This window comes from Rutidosis leptorrhynchoides, chromosome 11 (genome assembly GCF_046630445.1).
Source record: "Rutidosis leptorrhynchoides isolate AG116_Rl617_1_P2 chromosome 11, CSIRO_AGI_Rlap_v1, whole genome shotgun sequence".
NCBI lineage: Eukaryota > Viridiplantae > Streptophyta > Magnoliopsida > Asterales > Asteraceae > Rutidosis > Rutidosis leptorrhynchoides.
Genome location: NC_092343.1, coordinates 113,900,116 through 113,918,477, shown reverse-complemented (window position 1 = coordinate 113,918,477; position 18,362 = coordinate 113,900,116). Strand labels below are relative to the sequence as shown.

At 36.9% G+C, this 18,362-nt stretch overlaps 2 protein-coding genes across 2 annotated transcripts; one reads left to right on the top strand and one right to left on the bottom strand.

Annotated features, from left to right (window-relative positions):
* Window positions 1-323: 323 nt before the first annotated feature.
* LOC139874260 (uncharacterized protein At4g28440-like) lies at window positions 324-1,632 on the top strand. The gene is made up of 2 exons (XM_071861716.1): window positions 324-672; window positions 1,203-1,632. The coding sequence occupies exons 1-2, from the start codon at window positions 399-401 to the stop codon at window positions 1,391-1,393; spliced, it is 465 nt and encodes a 154-aa protein (XP_071717817.1). The 5' UTR covers window positions 324-398; the 3' UTR covers window positions 1,394-1,632.
* Window positions 1,633-3,151: 1,519 nt separating this feature from the next.
* On the bottom strand, window positions 3,152-8,758 carry LOC139877327 (protein NUCLEAR FUSION DEFECTIVE 6, mitochondrial-like). The gene is made up of 3 exons (XM_071864740.1): window positions 8,535-8,758; window positions 5,605-5,729; window positions 3,152-3,914 (listed from the first exon to the last, which is right to left on the bottom strand). The coding sequence occupies exons 1-3, from the start codon at window positions 8,681-8,683 to the stop codon at window positions 3,907-3,909; spliced, it is 282 nt and encodes a 93-aa protein (XP_071720841.1). The 5' UTR covers window positions 8,684-8,758; the 3' UTR covers window positions 3,152-3,906.
* Window positions 8,759-18,362: the final 9,604 nt, after the last annotated feature.

Below are 18,362 nucleotides of genomic sequence, written 5' to 3'. Positions count from 1 at the left end.
CCTCACCGGAAGAGGTTTTACCACACGCGATGTTCGTATGGATTTGCCGTAGGGGTTTGCTTTGAGGGGCGAATAGTTTGTTCCATGAAATGATCGGGTCGATGAGTTCCGACAATGCGTTCGGACTTCCGTCAGTAACATCTAACCGCCGTTAAAAAAAAAACTAACATAAAATTTTCTGAATTTACCTTTTGATTAGAAAAATTACATTTGTTAAGTGACCAAAATAGGTCAGTTACAATCCTGAAGGTACCAAAGTGTAAACTCTCCCAAACCTAAAATCCCCAAAACCCCTCGAAAAAAAAAACAATCCTCCTCATTTGTACTCCATATCTATTTAGGGTTAGGGTTTTGCCACTCACTGAAAAACTAAAATCTGTATTCATTTTACGGCGGCGATGGCAGAAACAGCGGCGGAGATGAAGAATCAACAACCAGTTTCCGGAATTGTGAAACGGAAGCCGGTGTTTTTGAAAGTGAGTGAACTGAAACCTGGAACTAACGGCAACAATCTCGCCGTTAAAGTGCTGTCATCCACAACCGTCTTAGATAAAAAAGGTCGTAATACGTCGTCGTTTAACAGCCGAACTGGCTCTGCTCAAACTCGTATTGCTGAGTGTCTTATTGGTGACGAAACTGGCACCATTCTTTTCACTGCTCGTAACGCTCAAGGTCTGTTCAATTTACATTTTAATCTATAAATTTGTTATATATATACACACACACACACATATTATTGTATGTTATTGTATGCTATGTAGTATGTAGGTTGTTTACATATGAAATATGGAGGTATATTTGTAATTTGTGTTTGTGCAGTGCTGTGATATATTCATATATTCAGTATATGTGATATCTGATGTTTGAATTGATTGGTTTAAAAAGACTATTACTTAGCATAAAATTGATTATACTGAGTACTCTTTTAATAAGAATCGCGTAATATGCTGGTTAAGTTGGATGGTTTTCGTAATGACGGTTGATTTGTAATGGTTTAAAAATGGTTTTGATTGACAACATTTATATTGCAATATGTTTGTATGCGTCCTGTTTTAAACCTTTACAGTTTAGTTGACGATCTTATTTCGGTCGAAGTTGCTATATTTTTGATATCTTGTTTTGAGCTACTTGTTGTATAGTACTCTGTATTATTTTGCGGTGAACTGTTGATGCCAATTGTGATGATTATGATTATTTTGCAGTTGACTTGATGAAACCTGATACCACAGTGATTATCCGTAATGCAAAGATTGATATGTTTAAAGGGTCAATGAGACTAGCTGTTGATAAATGGGGATTAATTGAGGTGACTGAACCTGCAACTTTCACTGTCAAAGAGGATAACAACCTGTCTCTAGTTGAATATGAATTGGTTAATGTTGTCGAAGAATGAATTGGATAATGTTCTTATTGGGGTTTTGGTATACGGCTACGTGGTTGTGGTGATGGGGTAAGGAGTCAACTTAGTTGTTCTTGTTGATATTCTATAACATGAATAGAACTAGTCTTTTGTGTTTTTTGAAGTTGCTTCTATGTAAAACGATCATGTTTTGGATTCTCTTGATTTCATCTTTGTCTATTTGGATGCAATACAATTGGTGTGTTAATAGTAGGTCCTAAAGCATTTGTTTATACTGTTGAGTTCTGGTCTGAATGTCTTTTCGCGATCCTGATTTCTTTATTATCGATGTGTTTATCGTTTAGACTAGTCTTTTTTTAGTTTGTGTGACAGGTTTATTCTTATATAGGCACAGGTACGCTGCCAAGTCGGCCGACTAGCTCGGGAGTAGTTGGGTTTCAGTACTAATACGACCTGACAGCGGTCTAAATTGGGATAAAATTTAGGTCAAGAAAAGTTAAAACTGGTCAATGTGTTAGAATCGGTGGAAGTCGGATTTAGTTGGTATCTGGCTACATTTAGGCTGTGTTTGGCATACCAAATTTAAGAGCTTATGAAGGTTATATGAAGGTTATAGGAGATTGAGCTTGTGATTTTATTAAGCTACAATCCATAAGCTATGTTTTGGTAGATCACAAAAAGTATAGCATCTCTTTAAAAATAAGTTCCTCACAAGTAGTTCTTTGAAAAAAGTATTGGTAGAATGGTAGATCACAAAAAGTATAGCATCTCTTTAAAAATAAGTTCCTCATAAGTAGTTCTTTGAAAAAAGTAGAGCCTATGGAATCTAAAATTACCCGAAAGTCCATTTAATTATTTTATTACATATTATTTAATCGTCCTTTTAGGCATTTTACACAAATAACTCCAACTTTAGCTACTACACCAAAGAGAGGTGGAATTCAAGGTCAAGGGGCAACCTTGTGTGCAATAATACATTTCACGAGAGTCGAACTCCTGACCTTTCGACATGCAGGTCACTACCACATTTTTATAGCTTCAATATTAGTAATACACAGGACCTTTTGTTGACATTAGTGAGGACTCTACCTATAACCTGTGGAGTCTTAAGACACCACTAGTTTGAAAATTTTTGGTAAAAAATATTCTTTAAATTGTACTATATGACACCACTAAATTTAACTGCATAATCTCATATATTTTTTAAATTTATAATTTTTCTTTTAAATTATATATGATACTACTAAATTTAACTACTCGGACCCTATATATTTTTCGAATTTTTTTTAGGTAAACTACCACTAAATAGCATATAAATATAATTAATAATGGAAAAAATTCAGGACTCCGTCAATTTATAATTCTGGAATCACTACTCGTTGACATTTCAATTTCACCTCTTATTTTTTGCATATCCTTTTGTCTTGTATGGATACATTGAATGCATAAAATAAGTTTACAATTTTTATTTCTACTTATTTTTAAAAGTGAAAAATTAAATTGTGACATCTTAAAAAGAATTAATCACTCCGTCTCAATTTAATAGTCATGAGTTGATTTTTTTTCTCAACATTAACTTTAAATAATTTTTTTTGTGTTATATAATAAATGATGAAATTTATATAAATAAATAAAGTTTTATATGTGTTTTCATGTAGTATAACTTTTATTAAATATTATATAACACAAAAAAATTATTTACACTCAAAGTTATGAAAAAAAGACAACTCACGATTATTAAATTAGAACAGATGCAGTACACTACCATGTAACCTTAACACACCCTGTCACTTCTAATATATGCTGAAACTCAAATGAAAAGATATCAGTGACAATTCTGACCTCTTTACTTAATTCTTGACCGATTTTGACATGGACAATGAGTGAAACTATGTAGCTAACATGAAGCTGTGTCATATAGGTCATACGACACAAGTTGTAGATCAACCACAGTATATTCAAATTGTTAACTACGAATATAATATGTCGAAACCATTTGACCCATTCTCTAACACGCTCAACCTTCCGATGCTGCCCCTGACAACAATACTTAAAAGCTGATAATAAGTGGAAAACTGTCTGATTAAATCTGTTTATCAATACCAAACGAGATTATTACATGTTAATTAACTATGTAAATGTTCATATGATGTAAATCATAATGCCCAAACTAAAACAAACCAAGACAAGCAATGCCTCTGCCTCTTGAGTCTTGACGTCGTAAAAAGAAGGGGTTTTCGTACACATACTTCACAAGGGCTTAAGAAAGGATCTGTGACTGGCAGCTTGAGAGACAGCAACACTAAAATGGCGTATCATATGAATGGCAAGTTTCGTTTATTACTTTAAAAAATCCAAAAAAGAACTCGAGTTCTATAAAAACCGATAAAAGTAAGGACCTTAATAACACAAAGGCATGATCATACATTACTCGGCGCAAAGCAAAATCTTCTACTATTGAATCAACTTTGAATATCACAGCCAGAATCAAAAAAGAAAAATACAGAGGGAAGTTAGTCACATAGATCTCAAAGAACAATCCAGAGCTAAGAATCTGCAAAAAGAATGAATAATATATTTAATGAGTTCCAAGAACATGTATGATTTAAGCAATAGTGAATTGGGCATCAAATACAAAAGTAATGTTCAGTAAGTCAAAAGTTATGTCCTTCCGAATATCTGAACTTAAAACCCAGTGGTGGATCCAGAATTTTAAAACACCGGGAATGTACTAAAGTTTTAATAATTGTTTTACACAACTGGTCCCATGGCCAACATGGGGGAGGAAAATCGGGTAAGTTGTGGTTAAGGGAACACGGAGGGATTGAAACCACGCCGTCCGCAATATGCTACATGTCCCTTAATCACTAGAGAGAAACAGGAAGACAGAGATTCAGAAAAACGAGCGTCTTAATACTACAAAGAATAGTACACACTAATTGTTTTTGTTCAAATTGAATCCCGACCCGCTTTTTCCCCACTAAGGTGGTGTTTGTTTTTCAGCTTGCGAAACTTATAATGTCTTATGTCTGCACGCCCGTAGACATTTTTATTACTGGCTGTTTGTTATTCTAAAGACAGAAGATAAAATAATGTCTTATTCCGTCCACAAACTCGCAGACTTAGGTATATGTTTCTAAGTGGTGGTACAGATCGAATGAGTTATTTATTCAGTATAAAGACCTTTATGCAACATCTTCCCTATAGAGACATGGTTCGCAGACAAAAACATATTAAAAACAAACAACACCTAACTAATTACGTTACGACCACTAAACAAACTTGGTTGACGAACAATGTTTATGCGCCGCTAATGTAAAACATTTGTTTAGGCCTTATCCAGGATTGCCCCTTCCTATCAGGTGTAGAAAAGCTAATCACTTTTAAATTCCGTACAAGATTTAACGAAGGGGCTAAAGTCTATTAACTCCAAAACAACTCCTGAAGCAGCTTTGAAATGATGACGCGTTTGCAATCATCCATTAAGATAACTTTTGGAGTAAAGCTGATTATTTTTAATTATCCAGACATAGTTATAATAATGCCAAAGCACATACAACAACGTGGCAATACAATGACGTCTAATTGAGTTGTAAAGTTGTGCAAATTATCTACATAAAATATCAAAATGTAAATATGACCCAACATTTAAGCCCAAATCTAGGGTTAATGATTTAAAAGTAAAAGATACTATATAGAAGATTATACACACGGTTGAAACAAGTTCAAAACTTGCAACAGCAGCAAATTGTAGTTCACTCCAATAATTTCGATGTAGCTAGTGGATGTGGCAAAAAGGGCTAGTCAAGCAGGTTATATAACAGGTCAAAACATGTGGATTGGTTAAGTTGACCAGAGACGCTTTGTTAGTTTGTTTCCTATTTAAACTGTTACTAGTATTTAGTGTGTCAAATATAATACACGTACTATATTATTTCAATAAAATAACAAATTTTAATAGAATGATGATATAGAAGGTTCAATCGACACAAAGACACTCTACAGGACTTTTGATCATTGCGACCTATTAGACCTCTTCTTTTGAGCTAACTCCTTTTTACTCGTTTGAACTGTTAACATAACCTGAATTGACCCAATTCTAAGTAAATGGGTTGAAAGTGGACTCTTGTAACAATTTTCCATCTCTAAAAAATGATTGTACAGCATAGACTAACTTCGAAAATGATCCAAATAGCCTATACTATATAAATAAATATGACAATATTAAGGTTCAGAAAATATACCATCAATGGTCCAACCACAGCTATAAGGAGCAGTCGAAAGCATAGAAGTCAACAATGCAGAAGCGGTGGCTGAATGTAGTGGACACAATGATCCCACAACAACCGAACTCATCTCAACAGGTGACCTATTTCATAAATTTTCATATCAAGAAAAAATTAAAATTAGAGGAATATAAGTTGGTGTATAAACTGGGGTAAATGACTTGCAGTGAAAAGAATTATGGAAAACTGACATGCTAGTTGTACTGAAAAAGACAACAACAATTGATAAAACCAAGTACTGGAACTGCTAATATAGCTTGCTATCAGCCAAAATTATGAAAAGAAAAAAATAAAGCTTGTTTTCTAAAAATCAAACTTCATTATAACTATTTTTATAGTCGAAATCTCCTAAACATACAAGCAAACAATAGGGTGCGTTTTACTGCCTCTTAAGCAACACTAAATACTAAACAAGTATTCAGTTTGTTTGTTTGTCACATCTGAATGACAAATGTTGTTGAACCGTTCAGCAATATGTACAGAACCATTCATAGTTTAGATACTCTCAACTATTCACCATATTCATTCTTTTAATACCATCCTTAAATTATATCCATATCAAAACACTTATAAAACAGTTATATTCTTTTCTTTATTCACTTAAAAGGTTAATACATTGATTTGTACATCATTCATAAAGTTCATTCAGAATGATTATCAAACTGTTTATTATCGTTCAGAACAAAGTTAAATCAAGTTAAATCAAGTTAAATCAGAACCTTATCATTTAGATTTGAACCATTTAGCGATTAATCATTATGTTTTATCAAACGCAACAATAATAACATGATACTCCCAATTCTAGGAAATAACTTTACTCGAAACAAACTTACCATAAAAAAATAACCATGAAATTAAAGTTATAAATATTAAGGCCATGAAATCCAATTATCTTCCAAATTCTCCCAAACTTTCAAAACACATTAAAAGTCTTCATTCATCACACATGTACACCCTAATGTTGCACATTCAGTGAGCTTTTTAATCTCGATGCGCGGTTGTACTACTCTCACGTGAAAACATGACCTTGATGTTTTAATTCATATATTCCAGTTCCAAGATAAGCATACTTGTGCTCGCGCATCATACATTGACTTTTTAATTTATGTTATTACTTATAAACAACTTATACCAAAAAAAAAAAAAAAAAAAAAAAAAACGTGAGTTTTATGGTGTGTTTAGCATAGCCAGGAAAACAACTAATTTAAGGATCAAGTATTCAACGTAAATATTGTAGGAATAAACCCATATCAATGGGGTGCAACTTAATAACTGGTATGATAAACCAAATAGAATGGTAATTGTTTAGCTACTTACACCTATTAAACAAAACTTTATCCAGGAAAATCAACACATATTTCCATCAAAATTCAATAAACGTTAATAATCGATGATACTGGCCAATGCACCCACCTCTCGAGGATAATATGTGGATGAAAATTCAAATTATAGACTCAAGACTAACTTAGTACCCTACTAAGGAGTAATGTCCGTTCATATTGGGATTCATGATCATTTTTACAAAGTCCTCACCTCCAAAACAACTAAGCTACAAAGCTACATAATGGCCCCGAAATTGCCAAATGAAAATAAGCCTTCAAAACTTTGTAAGCCATAACTTAGAGTAATATGAATCAACAATTCATTGTCAAATGCCTAGATGCAACATGATACTTTGCAATTATTTGTTATGACAAGAAATGGAAAAAGTAGATTTCGGTGATAAAAAAGAATGGCTCATTATAATCGAATAACTAATTGAACGTGAATAAAGATATTATAATTATGCTCATGAAGTTAAGTTTCCTTCCTAATCGAACTGTAATAATATCACTACTTAAAGTTTATAACTTTTATCTTTTTCGAGTTTGAAGCTCACTACTTTTATATATATTTATAAAATCTAATTATATGATGAAAATGAATAAGTTTAAACATTAACGAAACCAACATATGGCCATTAAAAGACCAACCAAAACAGATACATTTAGAGCATTTAACAAGACCAACCAGTGGTTGATGCCGACAACTTACCCTTCAGAAGAAAAAAACAACTGATTGAAAATGTATGGTTTTATAAGTCCCCGACTAGACCCCACTAGTATCTGACTAGTCCGATTGATTCGGTCAAAAGTCCAATTTAGTCCGTCAAAGTTCAATTTATTAACTCAAAAAGTCGGTTAAATAAAGTTAAAGTCAAAGTTTAGTTGGTCAACGGCCAACTACTCACCGATTAGTCACAAACTTGACCAATTAGTCCCTGCAAAGCCTGACTAGCGACATTTACTGCCTCGCAAAAATGTTAAATTAGTAATTATAAATGCTTACACCATTTTTAACAATAATGGGCAAAAGTGGCGTGTTGACAGGTAGAGGTGGGGTGCTTGGCATGCGTGCTAGTAGACTGGTAAATAATGGGTAGCGTGTTGAGGGGGCGTGTTGGGGGGTAGGGGTGGGTATCTATTTTATTTATGTTCAAAAATCGACCGTTATACATATATATTTATATCCGTTGCATTGCTGGAACCAACCATACACACACGTCGCCCTACACGCTCCAACACCTCCCCGTGCAACAAACGAGCACGCCCATCAAATTAACCCACCAACACGCCTTGCTAGGGGCGTGCTGGTCGTGTGCTAGGAGCACATGGTGCTATGTCGGGCTTGTTATTCATGGTCTTAACTGTAACTTAGAAAAATTCATGATTTCATCTCTACAATATATATAATAATTAATAAACATCAAAAGCATTACACTGTAATAAAATGTTAAGCATAACGAACAAAATCTATGGAGTAAATTAAAGTGACTTCAAATTAAAATCGATGTAAAAGGCGTAAAAGAATAATATAATAATAATAATAATAATTATAGTAATAATAACCTGAAAATGCGATGAGAAAGGGGCTTTTGAGTAGGTAAGCGGAAGGGAGAACGTGCGTGTTTAGCACCGGTGGCAATTCTAGCGGCGGATGGTCGGGCGGAGATGGTGGCGGAACGGAGGAAGGACCTGGTTGCAATGGCTGCCGCCATGTGTTTCCGACGATTATTATCAAATTAAATTGAAAATTAAGAATCAGGAAAAAAAAGCTGAGATGTATTGATGGGGGTTTGGGTAAAAGAGTCTAATAACTCTAATTTGAGAAAAATTCAGGAAAGCATGTCTTCTTCTTTATATATTTAGTTTAATTTTATTTATTTACTCAAATTATTTCAAGAAAATTACAAAAAATAAATTAAATATACTTATAATGTCCCTTCGAGACAAATTTATTGTTCTCACACAAAAAGAACAAAGTTTAAGAAACATCATTATTACTCATCATCATTATTACTCATAGTTGCAAACGACGTCCGTTGCGACGATCGCTGCGACGTTTTGGTGACTAGCTCGTCTCGAACCCGTCTCAACGTCTAATAAGTCAGTCAACGACTGAACGGTCAAAAGTCAGGTCAAAGACAGGAAAGGTCGGGTCAACGCCGGTCAACATTCGAAATGTCGGCTAAAATCGATCAAAGGTCGATTAAATCGATCAAAATTGACGTAGTTTAGTGTTACTTTTTTGTATTATATTAAAGGTAATATCGATTATAGGTACAAAGTAGTCAACAAAAGTTTCCTGACTTTAAAATATGTGTTATATATACTTATATATTTAAAAGAAAACATCAATGAACGTCCATCTCGAGCGTGTCGATTTTATCTGGATAAATAACTTGACATCACTATTTTATCTATTTATTTATTGGTGGACAACTAATTTAATACATCTGAAAACGTAATAATAGATAATAAGTTAGGGACGAATGAAGTATCTGTTACCAATAGATATTTTCATATAAAGGGTTTGATGAGACGCTAACACTACCCACAATCATAATTTGCTTCCTTAAAATACTGAAACTTCACATCTGCGCCCTCAACACTTTATACAAAGATTTGACTAAAATCCAAGGTTAAAGAGGTACTTAAATTTTGTTCGCTTCTTGCTTCTTCTTTCCAACAGTGGACTTGGGACCTTCATTTGATTTGCTTTTGACGGAGTATGATTCTATCCAGATTGTCAAGTTGTCGAATCGCCAAAGCGAGTTTCAGTTCATCCTTCTTAGGAATATTTCGTGGCTTTGACCCCGACAATTGTTGACATGTTTATGTGGCCAACGACGTTCTAATATTAATTAATGATGGGATAGAGCAGGGTCCGGTTTAGACTAAGATCATATGGATGATATATTTTAATACGATATGTTTTAGTATTATTTTGTGACACCAATCACCTAAATTTCTAGTTTCGCCTCTGTCTATGCATTTGTTGCTAAATACTTGTTCGCTACATTTGTTGAAACCATTTTCTTCACTCGGTCATTGCATTGGTTGCACTGATGACATTTCTAGTCGCTACTATGTGCAAGTGACTTCTTTCCGAATTCTTTGACAACCAACTATTCTAAACTTTGATGATCAAACATGACGAGCCAACGCATAAACCACAAGAATGATTCGAAAACTCTAAGAAGATAGATCGAACCGACCCGAGGCCAAATCACAAGAAATGTAACAAACAAACCACCTACTTTTTTCGAGGAACCATAACCACATCCTCAGCCCCAATTCATAAAGATTGTGTTGCGTTCCAAATCAGAGCCCGGAAATAGTTTACTTCTTTTCACCTATTGGGTTAATAAGCTCTGCCTTCCACACGAGCAAACCGAATCGGACCTCCACGTTTAGAAGAAGATGCATTAATCAAAAAATCATTGTCGACCGAACCAACCTCCACTCTATAAGAACCCTCCACTTCCTTTCCATTATCAATCCAAACGCATCCTCGTGTTGTTTCTTCATTTCCGCTCCACGACCACCCCTTTCGACATCAACTACACAATCATCAACGACGTGATTGCCTAAAGAAAGAGACGATGTGATCGCTTAAAGAAATACTCGATGTCCTCTGATCAAAACAAAATCGTCTTTTATGAATAGATTTCGGGTTTGAGTGCTTGATTTGGGAAAAAGAGTGAGTTGAATGTTTTAACTCCAATAATTGTGCGAACCCCGATTTGAAATCTGGATTCCAAGGGCGTAAAACAATCGATCAGATTAACCTTATTTGATTGTTATTGATAACGCCATTTTCATACATATATTTTGGGCGTTATCTTGTTCCATTTGCTAGTATTTTGAAGATTTTGATTAAAATATCGAGTTATTTGAGTTTAAAATGAAGAAAGTGTCAAGATATGGTTCGTTGGCTCATCATTGTTGATTTTATTGAAGATATAGCCAAAACGAAGTTAGAGTTGAAGATAAACGTGCTTCGGGTGAAAAAATCAGTTTCCATCGCTTCAGGATGAGGTTTATCGCGTTTTGGTCATCATGATACGTGATGAAGTGCATCAGAACACGACATGGAAAAAAGGGCATTCTGACCATTCTGTCGCGTTTCAAAGGGCTTTGTCGCATCCTGGTCATCGCGTATCGCGATGAGGTTGTCGCGGATCGCGATGGGTTGTCGCGGATCGCGACTTGGGTCGGTTCCAGCTGTTTTTTCAGCTTCTATAAATAGACGAATTTTACCCCAATTTAGGGCATGCAGTTTTTATTCCGAACTTTAGCCTACAACAACTTTAGTTACGAATTTCTTTGTCTTTCTTCATTATTTTACAAGGGTTTAAGCTACAATATCATTCTTGGTTAGTTTAATCTTTATATTAACTTTTATTACTTTTATTAATTTGTTCTTCATTCAATTCAATGATTATGTTTAATTGTTCTTCTTATTTATTTGTTCTTTGCTTTACCATGAGTAGCTAATTATTTAGTATTCGCTTAGATGCATGAACCTAGGTGATGGATTGCGATCTTTTGGTTAACAACAATTAATTAAAATTACATAATTTTATGTCTAGCTAAGATCCACCGTTATTAAAGCTTATTGATTGTTAGATCACGGAAGTTATTGATTAACTAACGACAGTTAAATTGATTAATAGCTTTTACTAGATTATTGAACGTGAATAATTTAGGAATACGTGAGATTTTATGAGGGACACCGATAATAAAATTAATCGTATAGTGGTTGAGCTTGAAATTAGTTGCAATAATTGTGAGGTTGTAAGGGACACCAAACCAACCTAAGTTAGATTATAATCTTGAGTAATATCATTGTGAATTGGTTAGTAACTCTAGGTTAAAGATAGTTATACTTAGGTTGCTAGTCTTAAACTGTAGGAATCGACAGATAAATACAGTGTCACATCATTGTAATTGTTTAATTAACGGGTTTAAACGAGCAATCCTAGCCTAGGGAATTGAATCTAAGTGGATACGTTTGCTTCTTATTGAGTTAAGTTTAATTTACTTTCACGTTTAATCAGTTTTACAACAAAACTCCCCTTTTTTAAATCTTAGAATAATTAATAGTTCAAGTTTTCAATTACCTGCTCTCTGTGGAACGAATTGGTCAAATACTTGTTTAATTACTACACGAACTGGTTATAGTTGCCTGTATTGTGTGATAATCAATAGGTATTTAGCTAATAATTTAGAGTACGAAATTACACATCAACTTTTTGGCGCCGCTGCCGGGGAGCAGTGTAATTATTGGGAATTTGGTTAAGCTTTTGATTATTCGATCCTTTTGTGAGAAGCAATTCTTGCAAAAGTTATTTTTCTGTTTTATTATTTTTGTTTGGATTTACGCGCGGTTTTGTTGTGGTGTGATCGCAGGTTAGGTACAAATAACTCTGGAACCGTCCAGAGTTTACTACACACGCAGCAAAGCTAAAGAAGAACAGGAAATCGCCGAGGATTTCGCTGAGTTACCTTTTTATATTCCGGATTTTGAGTATATTAAGGAAGAAGTTAACATGGCTGAAGGAGCAGCAGGACAGACTATGGAAGCATTGATGAAAGCCACAAGGGCTGGTAACGAACACGCTATCAGGCAACCACCAGTCACTACAGATTTTGAAGTCAAGGGACAGATTCTTAATATGATAACTCACCAATGTCAATTCATAGGTACACCGAAGGAGGATGCATTCGAGCATCTTCGTTCCTTTAAAAGCATTTGCAACTTGTTCAAGATTGCAAATATCGCGGAGACAGTTATCTATTTGAGGGTTTTTCCTTGGTCTTTGAAAGATGACGCCAAAGATTGGTTAGACTCATTTCCTGAAGGTGAAATTGATAGTTGGGCTACAATGGAAGATAAATTTTTGCAACGTTTCTTTCCAGCTGCAAAGGCTGCTCAACTGCAGAGCGAAATTAATCACTTTGTTCAGAAGCCACATGAAACACTTTATGATGCTTGGACACGGTTCGGAAAAATGTTACGTAATTGTCCTCAACACGGGTTGAACAACTTCAATAAGGTCCAAATTTTCTACAAAGGTGTTAATGTGCTGACAAGGAAAGAACTTGATATTGCTGCAGGTGGTTCTTTGATGAAAAAGACTCCGGATGACGCTTATGAAATCATCTCAGATACTGCCACGCATTCGTATGATTGGCATCAAGAATTAGATCTTTCTCGCTCTTCTTATGTTGCTAGTACCGAAACTAGTGACGAGCTTGCTGCAGTTAAGGCTCAACTTGCAACTTTTAAGAGACAGATGGAGTCAATGACTAAAGAGATGCACGCTATGAAAGTGGGTTGTGAATTATGCCAAGGACCGCATCTTACCAAAGATTGTGATCAATCGTCAATGGAGGAACAGGCTAATTATCTGGGTTACGTTAAGAAGGGTGATTTTTCCCTTAGTGAATTTCCGGGTGGGAGACAGTTTTTCAATCAGGCGAATAACATGGGCGGTAACAATTATCAGAGTGGTAATCAGGTTTATCAGGGCAATCAGAAGGTATATCCGTACAGGCCGCCTGGGTTTAATAGCAGAAATCAGCAAGCGCCACCTAGGAATTTCCAGCAGCCTGTGCCACCAGTTCAGCAGCCAGAGAATAAGATGCCTCTTTTGGAGGAATTGCTACGGGGTTTTATTATGAAAACGGACGAAAGTATCACTGCTTTGAGGCAAGATGGGGAATCTACAAAACAGCAAGTTAGAAATCAGCAGGCTTCGATTCAGAACTTGGAATGGGATGTGGGGCGTATTGCTCAATCTTTATCGGAGAGACCACCGGGTGCTCTCCCAGCTAATACGCAATCTAATCCCAACAACAAGATGCCGGCTAGGAATGAGCACGTGAATGCTATAACCACTCGAAGTGGTTTGTTTATTAACAAGGAGACTCCGAAATCTTCTCCTATTGTTTCTTCTAATGTTTTGCAGGTACGTATTAATGAGGAGCAAAAGGAGGAAGAGCCCGAGTTAGAAAAGTCGCCTGACGAAGAGAAAAAGGAAGATGATCCGCCGGAGATCATAACTAAATCACCACCGTTGAAGGAATACAAAGCACCAATTCCTTACCCGAAAGTGTTGAAAAAGGATAAGCTCGCTAGTCAATATCAGAAATTTGTAAACATGATTAAACAGATTAGCGTGAACATGCCACTCGCGGAAGTACTCCAGGGGATGCCTAACTATGGGAAGCTTCTCAAAGATCTTATCTCCAAGAAAGGTAAGTACCATGAGGTATCCGCCGCATTCCTCCATAAGGAATGTTCGGCCATCTTGAAAAAGAGCAAGATGCCTCCAAAATTGGGCGACCCGGGTAGTTTTCTTATTCCTTACGCTATGGGTAATTCGGAAGTGTATGATGCACTTGTCGACTTAGGTGCTAGTGTTAGCCTTATGCCATATTCGTTATATCTTAAACTTGGCTTAGGAGACTTGAAACCTACAAGAATGGGGATTCGCTTAGCGAACCACTCTTTTGATACCCCCATTGGAATAGCCGAGGACATATTGGTAAAGGTTGAATCACTTGTATTCCAAGTTGATTTCGTGATCTTAGAGATGAGAGAGGACACTAAGGTGCCCATTATTCTAGGTCGACCATTCCTTAACACCGCGGATGCTATCATCCACGTTCAAAAAGAACAACTTAGCTTAGGTGTTGGGAATGAGAGGGTGATTTGTCACATTAATAAAGCCATGAGACACCCTATTTCAACCGATGATGAATGTTTTGCTATTGATGTTATTGACGATTGTGTTGAGCATGATTTGCAGGAATTGTTAAGTGTAGACACGTCGGATGTAATCATGATGGGTGAAGTCAACGGTGACTTCGACCCAGAAGTTGAGTTGGAGGAATTACTTAAAGAGGATGAGCTTAAAGAATCGGAATCATTTGAAACTATCCGGTTGAAAAACGAATTCCGTATCAAAACATCTCTCGAAGAACCGCCCACCTTGGAGCTTAAGGAGCTTCCACCTCACATGGAATATGCTTATCTTCAAGGTACGTCCCAATTGCCGGTTATTATTTCTTCAACACTTACCGGCGACCAAAAGGGTCGGTTGGTTTCCGTTCTTAAATCTCACAAAAGGGCAATAGCTTGGAAAACCTCAGACATACCGGGCATCAATCCGGCCTTTTGTACTCATCGGATCCTAATGGAAGATGATTTTAAACCCGTGGTACAAAGGCAACGTCGTCTAAACCCGAATATGAAAGAGGTCATTAAAAAAGAGGTGGTTAAATTGCTCGATGCCGGGTTAATTTATCCCATCTCGGACAGCCCGTGGGTAAGCCCTGTTCAAGTTGTGCCCAAAAAGGGAGGCACGACTGTTGTTCTCAACGAGAAGGACGAACTTGTCCCTACTCGTACCGTCACGGGATGGAGAGTTTGTATAGATTATCGTCATTTGAACGATGCCACTAGGAAGGACCACTTCCCGCTTCCATTTATTGATCAAATGCTTGAGCGTTTAGCGGGAAGGGAGTTCTATTGCTTCCTAGATGAATTTTCAGGCTACTTCTAAATCCCCATTGATCCGAAGGGCCAAGATAAAACCACATTTACTTGTCCTTTCGGTACCTTTGCTTATCGGCGAATGCCATTCGGGCTATGCAATGCCCCGAGCACCTTCCAAAGGTGTATGGTCGCCATCTTTCATGATATGATCAAGGACTTCATGGAAGTTTTCATGGACGATTTTTCTGTCTTTGGAGACTCTTTCGATTCGTGTCTTGCTAATCTTGAAAAAGTGCTCAAAAGGTGCGAGGAATCAAACCTTGTTCTTAACTGGGAAAAATGCCACTTCATGGTGAAGGAAGGCATTGTCTTAGGGCACAAAATCTCTCGTGCAGGTATTGAGGTTGATAAGGCCAAAATTGATGTTATTTCAGGCCTTCCCAAACCTACAAACGTTAAAGCCATTCGTAGTTTTCTCGGTCATGCGGGATTCTATAGACGGTTCATTAAGGACTTTTCTAAGATTGCCCGACCATTGACCAAACTCCTTGAGAAGGACGTTCCTTTCGACTTTAATATCGAATGTGAGAACGCTTTCAACTTCTTAAAAGAACAGCTCACACACACTCCGATCATGGTATCCCCCGATTGGTCTCAACCTTTCGAGCTTATGTGTGATGCTAGTGATTTCGCGCTAGGCGCGGTTTTAGGTCAACGCCACGTTAATCACTTTAAACATATTTATTACGCGAGTAAGACACTTACGGGGGCTCAATTAAATTATACCACCACGGAAAAGGAGCTCCTTGTGGTCGTCTTTGCGTTTGATAAATTTAGGTCATATTTGGTGTTGTCTAAAACGGTCGTTTACACCGATCATTCGGCCCTTAAGTACTTGTTCTCTAAACAAGATGCTAAGCCTAGACTCATTCGTTGGATTCTTCTTCTCCAAGAATTTGACATTGAGATCAAGGATAAAAAGGGTGCCGAAAATATAGCCGCGGATCATTTATTTCGTCTTGAAAATCCAAACCTAGAGGAACTCAATGAATCGGACATTCATGATACATTCCCCGATGAGTCCCTTATGGGTATCGAAATTGAATCCGAAACTCCTTGGTTCGCCGATATTGCTAATTATCTAGCCGCGGGCATTCTTTCCAAAGGTTTAACTTACCAACAAAAGAAGAAATTCTTTGCGGATATTAAGTTTTACTTTTGGGATGCCCCGCATCTTTTTCGAATTGGGGCGGATCAAGTGATTCGTCGTTGTGTTTATGGGAAGGAAGCTCAACAAATTCTAGAGCATTGTCACCAAGGACCCACAGGTGGGCATCTTGGAGCTAATTATACGGCTAAGAAAATCTTCGATTCGGGATTCTATTGGCCTACCATTTTCAAAGATGCTATTGCCTTTATCAAAACTTGTGACGCTTGCCAAAGGGCTGGAAACATCTCCAAAAGAGATGAGATGCCCCAAACAAGTATTCAAGTTTGTGAGATATTTGACATTTGGGGGATAGACTTCATGGGACCTTTTCCCGCATCCAACAAATGCAAATACATCCTTGTGGCGGTTGACTACGTGTCAAAGTGGGCGGAGGCCAAAGCTTTGCCTACTAATGACGTAAGAGTCGTTGTTGACTTCCTTAAAAATCTCTTTTCGCGTTTCGGGCTTCCAAAGGCCTTGATTAGTGATCGCGGTACACACTTTGCAAATCAACTACTCGAGAAGGTGCTCAAGAAGTATGGAGTAACCCACCGTTTCTCCACGGATCACCACCCTCAAACGAGTGGCCAAGTTGAGAATACTAACCGCGCACTAAAACGCATTCTTGAAAGAACGGTGAAAAACAATCCTAAGATTTGGAACCGGAAGTTGAATGACGCGCTATGGGCATTTTGAACTGCGTATAAAACGCCCATTGGTACTACACCATTCCGTCTCATTTATGGAAAAGCGTGTCATTTGCCGGTTGAAGTAGAGCATAAGGCGTATTGGGCACTTAAACAGTGTAATACCGACCTTAAGGAAGCGGGAGAACATCGGTTTTTGCAAATTCATGAACTTGAGGAATTGCGAAACCATGCTTATGAGAATTCGCGCATTTATAAGGAGAAGACGAAGTTATGGCATGATGCGCGTTTGAAGATGAGAAAATAATTTGAACCGGGCGATAAATTTTGTTATTTCAATCTAAGTTCAAATTCTCCGCCGGAAAGCTTAGGTCACGATGGTTCGGTCCATTCGTGGTAAAGAAAGCTTTTCCGGCCGGGCACGTAGAATTGTTAGATAACGAGGGTAGAAGCTTTAAGGTGAATGATCATAGGTTAAAATTGTATCACGAGGCATTCGATAACACCGAGAGGGAGGACCTCACCCTCTACCCGAAAGACACATGAACGTGGCATTGAGTCAAGAAAATGACTCGTTAAAAAATCAATTTTGTAAAGTTTGTATTTGTTAGGCACTTTGTGTGTATTTTTGCTTTAATTGGTAAACCATGAAAAATCCAAAAACAATATAAAACCTGGAAGAAAAAAAAATATTTGTCACGAAACGCGACATACCCCCTCAAAACGCGACAGATTGATCAGATTGTTGTCGCGTTTGAAGCTGATTTCTCGCGTTGGAATACGAATTGTCGCGAAACGCGACACACAGTCGCGAAACGCGACCCGTATAGCAGGTCGGGCTATTTTAAGCCTTTTTCATCACCACCACTTAATTCTCTTTATCTCTCTCGATTTTTCTGCTCTCAATTGGCCATAACCCATCAATTAAACCTTCGATTTACTCACGAATCTTCATCTAATCCGCAATAACAACATGGCTAGGGTATGATCTAACATCTTATTGCTTGTTTTCATCTTTTTCTCATGCTTAA